Below are 13,541 nucleotides of genomic sequence, written 5' to 3' on the forward strand. Positions count from 1 at the left end.
TGAAAGGCTGGACCCGTGCCCCCGCCACAATGATCACGCATTCCATATTTAATATTATAAATAATATATTAATATTGTAAGTGTATTAAAAATTAAAAGAAAATTTTATTATGACCCCACTTAATAAATAATAATGTATAATTTAGTTCCTAACACACATCTATAACCCTATTACATTTAAAATATTCAATTGTTTGCTTGCCTTTTAAAAAAAAGATTAATTTTATATAATAAATAAAATAAATGTTTTAAATAAAATTAAAAAAATTAACTTTTCTTTTCTTATTTCTATTAATTCTTGGTGACTCTTTCCAATTACAAGGAAATTGCTTTCTGTATCCCTTTTTTTTGTTACTTTTCTTTCATTAAGAGTGATGAATGGTTAAATGATTGCTTAATTACTTACATTAAGAGATTTTTTTTTATGTTGAAAATGAAAAAATCATTCAATATTTCCGTAACATGAAAAATCGTCGAGAACAATTATAATGTATATATTTTTGAAAAATGAAATGTTATATTTATATTGACCCCACAACTCAAATTTTCTGGCCCCCGTCCCTGTCTATAGGAATTCCCGAGTCTCGTTCGTAGAGGTACTCAAGGTTTAAATGCTAAAACTTTTAGTCGAGATGTAGTTCTTCAAACACATTTGTATATATTGAATAACCTGACTGAAGTTGAACCTTACTTGACCGCTCACAAAAGTCTTATAAAGGAAAAATATCTCCATATGAATGAAAAATGGTTGTTGACAGAGCATAACAAAACATTCATAACTTGGTTTAATGAAAGTGTTTCTAAAAATATTATTTGTGCATCAGAGACAATTAAATGATTGTCACATATACCTAAGTTTAACGTAATTACTTGTAGTGCATATGACATTAATTGATATTCATTCTATACAAAATCAAAGGATGATCGTAGTACTATACAAAATAGTGGGGTTATGGTTGAAGTTGAATCCATGTACTTCTCTAGTGTCAAAGATAACAATCATATACTAGTATCTAGAGCATACTTTAGGTTCATTGAGTAGATTATGGAGATTGATTATGTTTATTTTAAAGTGTCTTTATTTATGTGCAAGTGGATTGACAGTGACACTGGTGTAGAAACCGATGAATTAAGATTCACACGGTTTGATCTTCGAAAGACAACTTATAAGAACAAACCATTCATCATGGAAACCCAAACGAAACAAGTTTTTTTATGTCACTGATCCTTCTAATACTAGATGGTCAATTGTACTTCAAGGAAAATATCTTCTTGATGAAAATCAAAATTTTAACTACGATACCCCTTATTTCGCAGCACATATATGTCAATCCTCTAAAGAAAATGATTCAGATGTGGATGCTATTCGTCGTGATCATAAAGAGAGAATATGAGAAAACTAATAAGTAAATGTTTTACATCACTTAGTAATTTATAATTATTCATTTTATTCTTTTTTATTCATTTTACTAAAGATTTAATTTTTTTTATTATCCTAATTGGTTTAAATTGTTGTTCAAATTATAGGTGTTTAACGACCGATTATAAATCTTAGCATAAAACTTTTGGACATCATACAAGACTTTCTATTTTGGTAATTACTTTTGTTGATTAATCATTTGATTTAGTTTTGTTGTAAAATTATAAGGTTTGTCCAATTTTGACTTTGCATTTGGTGTAAACTATTGTTCTTCCTTGATATGGTTTTGTAATGCAGGTACAGTGTTTATGTTTCAGAAATCTGCAAAATATGATTATGTATTATGTGATATGATTCTATAATTAAGATACAAAAGAAAATATAAAAAAAAAATCACCCGTCGATTTTTAAATAAAACCGGTGTAATAATATATGACTATTACCTCAATTTTTAAACAAAACTGAGATTTTATATTTGGCGCGCCATCAAGCTTTGTAAATAATAAAAATGCAGATGCTGAGGTTCAAACCCATGATCATATAATTTTACCCCTCAGTTTTTTATTAACTGAGGTGTTAAGTGACATCTTTTCATGTCGTCATTCGTTACGTCGCTTCAGTCACTGAGGTTACATCTCTTTCGTGTGTGACGTTAAAAGCATTATTTGTAGTATTGGTGACATGTCACGTCAGTATATTTGTCATACTATCAATGCCACATGTACACCCAGTAACCAAAAACTTCCACGTGACATGTCACGCTAGGTTCTCTTAATGGATGTTGACATGAGGGAGCAAAAATGTGGACGAAAAATATTAGGAGGATAATTCTTTGAAGAAAAATTTACGAGGGACTTAAAGTGAAGTTTGAGATATTTTGAAGACAACAAACATATTTAATCCTAATAACGTTAACAATTATTAATGGGTACAAATACTCACATGTACGAGTTTCATCAAATATATATATGTGAATTAATAATAATTAAATACTCGTTAATTTTACTCGGATATACCCAATAAATCATCGAATTTATGAGTTTTGATTGTGACATGTTTTATTCAAAAATATCTCCATAGTAATGAATTTTTAGTATATAAGAAAGAGAAAAGAGAAATAGAAGTGGTCAACTAAAGATCTCTTAAGGAAGATGTGGTTTGATTGTGCTAGATTTGAAGATAAATGCAACACATGGAAGGATGAACAAAGTATTTCATCCATCGGAAAACTCGACAATAAGGTGTATTTACCTTTTCCGCAATACGTATAAAAAATTGTTTCTTGCATTTTCATCACTCTTTCACTAACATTTTTATCATCCTTATTGAAACAGATCAAACGTTTGAAAATTTACTCTATCGGTTGGAGCTCCACAGTGATAACAGATAAAACACAAGTTTGGAAAATGGTGAAAAGAGAAATAATATCTCAAAGGATGGAGATATTTTTATTTAATTCATTTAACAATATTTTTACTCTAGACTATTTTTGAATGCATGAATTTAACTGCTATTTGTGGTTTATGTAAATAAAACCATATATATTTACTAAGTCTATTGTGTTCCTTATTTACCAGAAATCCAGGTAATTCATAAACAAATCATAATTTCTATCAAATCTAGACTAAAACAAAGTATCTCCATTCTCCAGGTATTATTTGTGTCGCGACAAACCATATTATTTTCAAACGAGTCAAATGTTCTGAATGTATTTCTTTGATGATATGATATTTCGTCGTGTATTTGTAGTTTTTTAAATCTCAACAGCGCATTGATAAAGGGATGTACGGAGAATTGATTCGAATCTTTATAAGATAAACAAAAACTTGATTACACTACTTACTATTAATTTTACTATCTTTTTCTCTTAAAAAATTATAATTTAAGAGTCTTACATTTTTTCTTTACTACGGAAAACAATTGCAGGGAAAAAGAAAATACTTCGAATAGAGATTTCATATTTGACATTCCTCTTAAAGAACATAATTGATTACACAATATCAATATTACCTTGCATGCTTCAATATAATTTTGAATATCTTTATTTACCAATTTCAAAATGTAATAATGTTATTTTTAATGCGACCTACCATAGAAACTTCATAAAAAGAAAAATAAATATTTATTTTTCTCTGTTGTGCACATTAAAAAAAGCAGACAGACGGGCGTGCCCGTTCCCGTCTGAACGCTAGTATCTATAAAAAAAATGTTGTTTGTGAAAGTTGAATTCTAAACCAACAACTGGCACCTATTTAATTCAACTAAAACATTAATAATACAATCTCCTAACTTTAATTAAACATTGTTTGTTTAATAAATTTGAAATATAGTTTTTTAGTAATATATATAAGATGGAATATTCAAATCACACAAGAGGATCGTTTTATTTTGTATGAACATTTTTTATTATTATTTATCATTTTTAATAAATGTTAATATCTTTTTAATAATTTTTTGATGATAATAATAATATTTTATTAAAAAAGTAGTTACAGAAAATGAGTATAAAAAGTAATTAATCTTATTAAAACTAATACTAAATATTGTCTACTTTTCTTAATACGTGTAATAATTATCAAATTTATTTAAAAATTATTTTTGTTGAATCTAAACTATTATTATTATTATTGTTATTATTATTTAATCCAGGTTATACTTATTTAGTAAACAGTAATAAAAAAATCTTATATATTATTATTATTATTATTAATTATTAATAATATTTTGTGTTAGATTTAAAATTAAAAGAAATATCAGTATATCTAATAATATAAATTTTTTCTCAAATAAATATTTTTATTTATTTAAATAATAATATTTATTACTATCAATAAATATCAATATAAATCATAAAATTCATAGATATGAATTTACACAGATGTATGATAGTGACAAAATGGATTTGACAGGTAAGAAATATATGTTTTTCCTTTACATCTTTTCATGTGTTGGTTCTCAATAACTATGTAATTTTTATAGATTTTTGTGAATACAAACATTAATAAAAATAAATTTTTAAGATTTTCATACTTTGGTTTCACTTTAATGTGGGTCGATCTAAAATTATTTTATGAGTTTTTATAAGAGGAATCTAAACTTGTCTTTTTATAACCCTATTCAAAAATATGATATTTATTCAAAGACGACTTACCCGTATGAATTCAGAATATGAGAAATTCTTGTCAAAATTAAATCCAAAGATACTATAGAAAGGTGTGAAAGCTTGTACAAAACTAAAAAGAGATGTAAAAGCATTTAATGAATGTAACCAACTTGACCGTGGATGCAAAAGAAAACAAAGTTGGAAAACCTTTTCTTTGAAATACTTTCCGCAATAACATGTCATATCCGAAAAATAATACTGTAAAAGAATATCCCAGAAAATCTCTTTTGAATTAATTTTTGGCTTATTAAAGAAAATATCTCAAAAATTAGAAATAGAATATTATTATATAAAAGGAAAAAGGAGTATTATTAAGATTAGAATCAATGACAGCTCATATTGAGTCAATATAGAATGACCCCTATTATTGACATAAGTATTGGATCTTGGAATTGAATTATAAAAGTCATTAACTCATCCTACTATTCGTCGTCTCTTCACTTCCAACAAAACATGAACACTTAGCAGCCACAGAGTCCAAAATCTACTCAATTACACAACAATTACTGGTTAGTATTTTTTTGTGTGCTTATATTATTATCACTTTAATATAATAACTGTTACTTTTCACATTTTTTTAATCTTTTTTGTTTACTCCATGAAAACTCTCCACTTTCTGCTTTTTTTTTTCTCTCTATAAGTTTATTTATCAGATTCACCTAATTGCACATTCTCTTTGTTTCTGTGATGCATCATTCTTTTGTCTTCATAAATAGCATAGCACCATGTGAAATAAATAAATAAATAAACTATAGATTATTATATGAAGTTTGTGTAAATTATTTTTATATTTATTTATGTTAATAAAAAATAAATAATAATAATAATTAATAATAATAATAATAATAATAATTAGGGTTGCAATGGGTCTACGTCACGTTGAGAATAACAACAACGTTGTTACGAGGTTATGCAGATGGTGATGATTAATACAGAAACCAGATCTGTGCCTAATCATGTTACGAGGTTATGCAGACATCATCAATACTATAAAATGAACATTAATTTTCAAATGAAACAACCTCAAATGATTGGATCTATAGAGCAAACATTGTCTTCATCCTCTCTCACTCTCATCTTAAGGTTAATATGAAAACTTCTCTTTTACTATATGCTTGCTTGCTACCATACTATCATTCTTATTTTCTTCTCACTTTATTCATTTTTGTATTTATTATTCATAAATCATTGAAGTGGTTTTTTTGGTGAAAATAGGGTTTGTTCATATCCTCTTAGACCTATTTTATTTTAAAATTCTAACAAACCTTATTTTTTGTTAGTGGAGTAAAATGCTCATGGACGACGATACTATAACTAGCAATGGCACCGGAGAGCCAAGAAAACCTGGGGTAAGTGTCTCACTTTCTAGCACAGACATGTCTGATCACTTGATCACTTTATAGCACAGACACATCTGAAGAAAGACGACATTGACACAACCGCTACACTACACTAATTATACATGTCAGGTGTCTGAATAAGTTCAGTGCGACACTTACACAATATAGAAATTGATTACATATGTCTGTTGTCCGTTAATGGGTGACACTACATAGACATTGATTACATGTGTTTGGTGTCCGTATGGGTGCTTCACAGGTGTCCAATCTTATTAAACACCTTACTATATAGATTTGATGTAAATATTTCATTTCAATTGATGAAAACAGGGTAAAAACAGAGCAATGGCAGTTTGTTTCATTCTTGGACTTGGTTCTCTAGTTTCATGGAACAGTATTTTAACCATAGGAGATTACTATTACCAATTGTTCCCAAAATATCATCCTTCAAGAGTACTTACCTTGGTTTATCAACCATTTGCAATTGGAACATTGATAGTAATGACACACTATGAGTCCAAGATCAATACTCGACTCCGGAACGTGGTTGGATTCATACTCTTCTTTGTCGCCACTTTCTTGATTCTCATCGTAAGTAAACCACTTTCAAATTCCATGTTTTAATTTTTCTCTCTCTCTAGTATCTGATTTTTAACGTATATATGACCGATTTCCATAATCGGTTACGACAGTTGGATCTTGCAACATCAGGCAAAGGTGGAATTGGACCTTATCTTGTTATATGTTTTCTATCGGCTTGTTTCGGAGTTGCTGATGCTTTTGTCGAAGGTGGTATGGTTGGAGATCTCTATTTTATGTGTCCGGAGTTCGTGCAGGTTTGTCTTTCACATAACTTGTTTGAATTCGATTTATAGTATCGTTTGTCTAGTTAAATTTGTCCGTAATGCGTAATATTGTTAACATTATGCAGTCTTACCTTGCTGGTTTGGCAGCATCAGGTGCTCTAATTTCATTACTCCGAGTGCTAACTAAGCTAGCTTTCGAAAAATCTAGCAATGGACTTCGCAAAGGAGCGAGTATGTTACTCTTTACAATCTTCTCGTCTCTTCGCCTTTTTAGTTGATTTTGTTGCGACATTATTTTCTTATTAATACTTGTTTTCTTTGCAGTACTATTCTTTGCGATCTCAACATTAATCGAGTTTCTATGTATTTTTCTCTATGCAATCTACTTCACCAAATTACCTATAGTTAAATATTATCGCGCGAAAGCGGCCTCAGAGGGATCGAAAACTGTTGCAGCCGACTTAGCAGCTGCAGGCATTAAAACAAAGACTAATGATCAAGTAAGACATCTACACCAAAATAATACTAACTCATTAGTCTTGCAGAATCATCTTTTCGATTATGTCATGATAAATTTCGAAACATCTGTAGGCCGAACACGACGATAAACAAGTGGACCGGCTTAGCAACAAACAACTATTTCTCGCAAACATTGATTATGCAGCTGATTTGTTTCTCATATACGTCATAACACTATCGATCTTCCCCGGATTTTTATACGAAAACACTGGAGAACATCAATTAGGCACATGGTATCCAATTGTTTTGATTGTTATGTATAATGTATTGGATTTGATAGCAAGATACATTCCACTTGTGCAATGGTTGAAGTTAGAATCAAGAAAGGGTTTACTAATAGCAATCCTTTCGAGATTCTTGTTGATTCCGGCATTTTATTTCACCGCAAAATATGGCGATCAAGGATGGATGATATTTCTCACCTCATTCTTAGGACTCACAAACGGTTATTTAACCGTTTGTGTTTTCACACTTGCACCAAGAGGTTACAAGGCAAGTTTATACTAGTTATTTAACTAATAAATTATAATTATTTAATTATTTAAAGTATTTTTTTCATTAAATGTATTATTTTTTGTTGCAGGCTCCTGAGCAAAATGCTTTGGGGAATATGCTGGTGATTTGTCTTTTATGTGGAATATTTGCTGGTGGTACTCTTGGCTGGTTGTGGATCATAGGCAAAGATTCTTTCTAAACAAAATGTTTAAATTACAGTTTTTTTTATTGATTTAGATTTAATTAGTATGAACTTTCTCTGTAAAGTTTTTTTATGGTATTAAAAAAATCATTATTGTTAGATTATTATTAATTTTTAGATTTTTTTAAGAGCCATATATGAGTTGATTTTTATGATTGATGGATAGTTTAATTTATTTACACTAATCATTATTAGTCTTTAAACTGTTTAATCTGCTTAATCAATTATGTCAAGCATTTCTCATGCAATAACACAAACTATCATCATAATAAAATTGAAAACAATGATGTTCTATTCATGTTACTACAAAAGAGAATATTGTAAGACTATGGAAAAAACACTAGTTTATAAAAATTGAGATGTTTGAGTATTTGCCCCCATTGGCCCTGTTGTATATCTTCCCCTATATTGTTGTCTCAAGTTATTAAAATCATCACATGATTGCCATGGTCTTTCACCTACAAAAATGTCCTCTCCATCTAGTCCTTGTGCAACATATTGATTCATGACAAGCACGGAAGCCGTTGTTTCGAAGTCGGAAGAAGCTAACAAATCTCCGATGGCTCCTAACTCGGGACACTCGCTCCAATCCGTTAACCCTTCGGTTAATGTTGATACTGAGTTTCCCTGACCTCGACCAACTATGAAGAGATCATTGACATTGTTCATTCCTCTTATCGCTGCAACGGTTTCTTCTCCGTTACTCACGACTTTCTCTATGTAACTCATTGAATCGTCGTTTGCAACTATCATTTTCATCTCGTTTATGCACTCTTCGTCTAGTTTGTTTGAAATTAAACGTCTTTGATCGTCTAACCGATCATTGTCGGGCTTTAGTGTTTGAGTTTCATCTTTTCTTTGAATGAAATGCATCACGGTGAGATTAACATTTGGATGCCTTGACATTCTCCATCCGTACGATAATGCTTCCCTATCATCCGATCCACCGAAGAATAACACGGCCACCTGATGAGATGCTTGATTTGAAATTAAAGGATTGGATCCATTAAGGCCTCTATCGACAAGTATCCCGACCGAACAAGGAGCGGTTTGTAATAAGTTATGGTTCACCATTCTCAATGCGGGATTTGTTTCTAGCATGTCTCCGTCAACCGTTTGTTTTTTATGGAAAGGAATGATAATGATGGCTACCCTTTTTTCCTCCGCCGCATTGCATATATCTTCATGCATGGTAGAGTAAGGGGAAACCGCCGTCAAAGGTTGGACTGTGACATAACTAACATGTTCCTCGAAGTTTCGAAATGCAGTGACGATGTGTTCAGTTTGCGCTTGTGTTTTGTTGAGTGCTGGACCTCCTGATTGTCTAGTGGCGTGGACAACAAGCATGGCCGAAGCTCGACCCGTGAGTTCGACCAAATGGAGAACATAAGCACATATTGGAGACCTTTTCTTCGGGCGTGTTGCTTCAAGGAGGTTGATGATTGTTGGAACATTTCTAGGAGCATGAATGCACACCAAAACCCTTAACTCTGCATCAACTCTTGAACTTTGCATTGTCTTCTTTTTGTAAGGCATAAGCATTTTTCGTGGCTTATAAATTAGTGTCACAATTGGTGAAATTATTGCTGTCATTATAAGTGTAAAAATAATCATAATCGAAAATATTTCATCACCCAATACCTGCAACAATATCACATATCACAATAAGCGCAGTTGGATCATAATAGTTTGATCCATAAAATCAAAATTATTCTCAATATATGTATATGGTACTAAAAGTGAGTTGGTTTACCTTTTGTTCCCTTCCAATATTTAGCACAATCATTTCAATAAGACCTTTGGTGTTCATAACTAAACCAAGAACAATGCCATCACGAGTTGGTATCTCGAAAAGGATTGAAACAATAAGAGTCCCGAGGATCTTTCCAAAACAAGCGAGAGGAACGATCGTGAATATAAATGCACAAGAACGACTTCCCTGCGTTAAGGTAATGTTAGTCTTAAGTCCACTAATAGCGTAGAAAAGCGGTATTAAAAGCCCCGAAACAAAGTCTTCGAGCTTTTCTATTATAGCAGCTCCAAGTGGACCATTCGGAATCACTAATCCATAAACAAAAGCTCCGAAAATCGAATGTGTTCCAATAACATCTGTAATGAAAGCCGAGACCATAACACCAACGAGTACAACACATATTTGGAACTCGCTAAACGGTCTTCCTTCGGGAGTTTTCTTGATCAACCAAGTCACTGCTGGCCTAACAACGAGAAAACAAAAAGACACAAAGAAAATATTCGACAATACAACCCAAACCGAAGCCATAGTTGTCGAGTTTTGTTCTGATAAAGCAATAGCTAGAGCTAGTAAAACCCATGCACACATATCATTGATGAGGGAAGTTGAAAGGGCAAGCTTTCCTAACTCGGTGTTGATGAGTTTGAGCTCGGCAAGCATTCGCGCGAGAACGGGAAATGAGGTAGCCGATACAACAATACCGAGATAGAGATCATAGCTGAATTTATTTACACTTTCGTGTCTATCATTCAAAGCAAAGGATAGTCCAATACCAACAATAAACGGAAATATCATGCCAGCAACCGCAATGGACAGCGCCTTTCTCCCCGTGCGATACACAATAGACATGTCCATTTCTAATCCAATTAGGAACAAAAAGTATATCAACCCGATATTCGCCATTGTTTCTAACACCATTGCACTTTTTAGAGGAAATACAATATTCGCAAAAGTTTCATATTTACCAAGAACTGATGGCCCCAAAAACAATCCACCCTGTCAATAACATAATATTCGAAATCAAACAAATGAACACATTTTTGCACTACATCTACATAGTATCACAATAAAATGAACCTGATGTAGACAACTTAGTTAGTGAGATGAGAAACATGAAACGAATACTAAACAAGAGATTCAAGATTCAAACATCAAGAACTAATGTAACTAACTTATGGTTTAAAATTATTGTCTGAAACGACAATTGCAGTCACAATATTAATGATGCAGTTGTTTCTGCAATCACATGGAACCGCAATTGCAGTGTAAACCACATGGAACCAACAATCGCATTATAAACCATATCTGATAAATGTTTCTTCAAATAGCATTAGAAACCATATCAGATAGATGTTTCTTTAACTATTTTCATCAAAACTCAATATTTCTAAATCTTAAAACTCAATTTACTTCTGATGTAATAAAAAATCTTAACATTACGACAATGTGCATCGTAGCAAATACATGACCGCAACTGCTATTTAAAATCATGAACTAACTCTATACAAAAATAAAAACAAAATAACATAATTTGTGGTAATTATATAGTACACAGACACTCCAATCATAAATATAAGAGATAGTTGAATCAACAAAAAATGATGTGTTTGATCATACTATAGGGAGTACTATGTAATAATAATAATAATAATAATAGTTAAATAAATAAAAGCTCATATACATGCATATAATAATTAAGAAAAAAAGTGGGGGAGAGAAGTTACCAAGATTTCAGCAATGACACGAGGTTGGTGAAAGGGTTTGAGGATGAAAACAAATAAACGTGTGGCAACAACAATTAAGGTTAATTGCAAAATGAAGACAGGGATAGAAAAATCTAAAGGGTTATCTCCTTGCCATACACCATTTGTTGTTGTCATGGTTGGTGTATAACAAATCAATGTACTCTCCGAAACATTTGATGATGCTAACATTGTTGTTGTGTTATCCATTTTGCACCAAATTAATAAATAAACAACAACAACGATAATATCAAATTAAGAACACAAGTATTAATGGTGATCACCAAAATCTAGCTTTTAACTTTTTGTTATGATGATCACAATCCCAATGGGTATTCATTGATTCATTTGTTTCCTTACCTTTTTTTCTAAAATGTTTTATTTCATGATGAATTTGGTGAAAAAAAGGTGAAGGAATCAATGACTTGTGTTCTTAATTTCGAAAAGGAATTAACAAAATCAAATGGATAAAGGCAGGATAGCGTTGATGTTTTCCTGCCCAGAAATTCAAAATGGAATTCAAATTAAAGAAGACAATATTCTAAAGTCATAATATTTTATTTATAGTTTACTATTTTTGGAAAGTTGCTCTAATACGTTATTATTTTTTTAATCTAATTGTTAGCCATTTGGAACAAATATTATTTTAATTTTTTTTAATTTACATTTTATGTTTTTGAGTGTATAAGTGTTCAAGTTGATATTCATTGAATGTAAAGAAAAGTTTAAATTGATTGTAGAAATATTATTGGCGCAATCACGTAGATGTTGATTAGTTTTTATTTTTTAATTGAAAGTTTTAATCAATATTAAAATATTTTTTCAGTAAATATGATCAATCAATTATACAATAATGTTTTATTGTGAAATACACCTATACTATACTTGAGATAATGGTATAAAATTATTCACAAATAAGTATATAAGTGATACTAGTGTTCTATACTTTATATTTTTATAAATTACTTATTATTTCTATTGAAAATAATGGAAAAGGAGTGGTTAGTGATTTCTCTAATGGTAAAACTACTCATATGGGGATGAAACTAGGAGAATTGATGGGTGAAGTCATTGAAGTTGAAATGTATGAGATGCTGGATAAAATAGTAATTGTGAAAACCATAGTCAATCTATAAAGATTGATTCTCCTATAATGTCAGGGATGTATAATGGAAGCAAGAATAATGGAGTGAGAAGGTAGATTTTCGCTATGAAAGGTTACTTATGTTCTCTTTCTAATGTGGGTATATGGGCCATAGCGAGGAACATTGCTCTAAAGTGATTTCTCCAAGCCATAGAATCATTGAAGTCAATTGTAACATTTTAGACATTCTTCATCAAACATTTTATTCGAAAATATATCACATTTACTAAAACAACAAAATAAAAACATCATTTAACATAAAAAGTCCCAACACCAAAGGATAATGAACTAGTTCCAAACATCTCAAATGAGAACATAACATAAACAGAACAGTATGTCTCCAATCTTACATATCCGAACGACTCTAATTGGATGTCAGAGTTATGTTAATGAACAATCTCATCACCAATGTTATATTACAGATTTAGTCTCATCACCAATCTTTGGACATCAGTTATGTTACTGATTTAGTCTCATCATCGATTGGACCGAAGTCCGCACACCTATCTCCGATATACATGATGCATGAAATTCCACAACAATGTAAATGTAATAAATCATCACCAACGGTTCCTCTCCGAACCACATATCTCACCATAATCCTGCACATCGTATAATGATAACTCAACATATAATGTATATTTATAATACACCATCAATATATAAGCAACACCATATACACTCACCAATAAACATGCAACACCATCAGTATAAAGCAACACAATATATTATCTCACAAATAATTAATATCATACGAACATTACATCACCAATCACTAATTCATCACAGTACACCGACTTGAGTCACCATAAGAAGACATTACATTCAGAGCTTCAAGTACATATTTAACCTTCCAATCCCTTACCATATGGTAGTCTTATGCTTTAAGTTCACAATGCTTCAAATCGCTTTTCAAATAGAGTCAAAAAACTCAAGTTATAAGAAAACAATATTTTG

At 30.9% G+C, this 13,541-nt stretch overlaps 2 protein-coding genes across 3 annotated transcripts; one reads left to right on the forward strand and one right to left on the reverse strand.

Moving 5' to 3' along the window:
• The first annotated feature begins 4,926 nt into the window (after positions 1–4,926).
• On the forward strand, positions 4,927–8,056 carry LOC127082985 (equilibrative nucleotide transporter 3). 2 transcript variants are annotated; one of them, XM_051023230.1, is made up of 9 exons: positions 4,955–5,092; positions 5,500–5,666; positions 5,864–5,932; positions 6,254–6,514; positions 6,616–6,759; positions 6,855–6,960; positions 7,054–7,229; positions 7,321–7,740; positions 7,832–8,056. In XM_051023230.1, the coding sequence occupies exons 3-9, from the start codon at positions 5,873–5,875 to the stop codon at positions 7,940–7,942; spliced, it is 1,278 nt and encodes a 425-aa protein (XP_050879187.1). In that variant the 5' UTR covers positions 4,955–5,092; positions 5,500–5,666; positions 5,864–5,872; the 3' UTR covers positions 7,943–8,056. The 2 variants fall into 2 exon arrangements, with proteins under 2 accessions (XP_050879178.1, XP_050879187.1); XM_051023221.1 differs by lacking the exon at positions 5,500–5,666 and having other exon boundaries at positions 4,927–5,092.
• Positions 8,057–8,290: 234 nt separating this feature from the next.
• On the reverse strand, positions 8,291–11,650 carry LOC127115251 (cation/H(+) antiporter 15). Its single transcript, XM_051046838.1, has 3 exons — positions 11,423–11,650; positions 9,699–10,694; positions 8,291–9,586 (listed from the first exon to the last, which is right to left on the reverse strand). The coding sequence occupies exons 1-3, from the start codon at positions 11,648–11,650 to the stop codon at positions 8,291–8,293; spliced, it is 2,520 nt and encodes an 839-aa protein (XP_050902795.1).
• Positions 11,651–13,541: the final 1,891 nt, after the last annotated feature.

Source organism: Lathyrus oleraceus, chromosome 1 (genome assembly GCF_024323335.1).
Source record: "Lathyrus oleraceus cultivar Zhongwan6 chromosome 1, CAAS_Psat_ZW6_1.0, whole genome shotgun sequence".
NCBI classification, from domain to species: Eukaryota; Viridiplantae; Streptophyta; class Magnoliopsida; order Fabales; family Fabaceae; genus Lathyrus; species Lathyrus oleraceus.

What these genes read in the sequence shown, in the direction of transcription:
- LOC127082985 (XM_051023221.1), top strand. Translation starts at nt 5,873, where the DNA reads ATGCTCATGGACGACGATACTATAACTAGCAATGGCACCGGAGAGCCA. An exon ending in AAACAAAGACTAATGATCAA is followed by an intron (nt 7,230 to 7,320) that starts GTAAGACATCTA and finishes AAACATCTGTAG; the next exon opens with GCCGAACACGACGATAAACA. An exon ending in TTGCACCAAGAGGTTACAAG is followed by an intron (nt 7,741 to 7,831) that starts GCAAGTTTATAC and finishes TTTTTGTTGCAG; the next exon opens with GCTCCTGAGCAAAATGCTTT.
- LOC127115251 (XM_051046838.1), bottom strand. Translation starts at nt 11,650, where the DNA reads ATGGATAACACAACAACAATGTTAGCATCATCAAATGTTTCGGAGAGT. An exon ending in GTGTCATTGCTGAAATCTTG is followed by an intron (nt 10,695 to 11,422) that starts GTAACTTCTCTC and finishes TGTTATTGACAG; the next exon opens with GGTGGATTGTTTTTGGGGCC. An exon ending in ATATTGGAAGGGAACAAAAG is followed by an intron (nt 9,587 to 9,698) that starts GTAAACCAACTC and finishes ATATTGTTGCAG; the next exon opens with GTATTGGGTGATGAAATATT.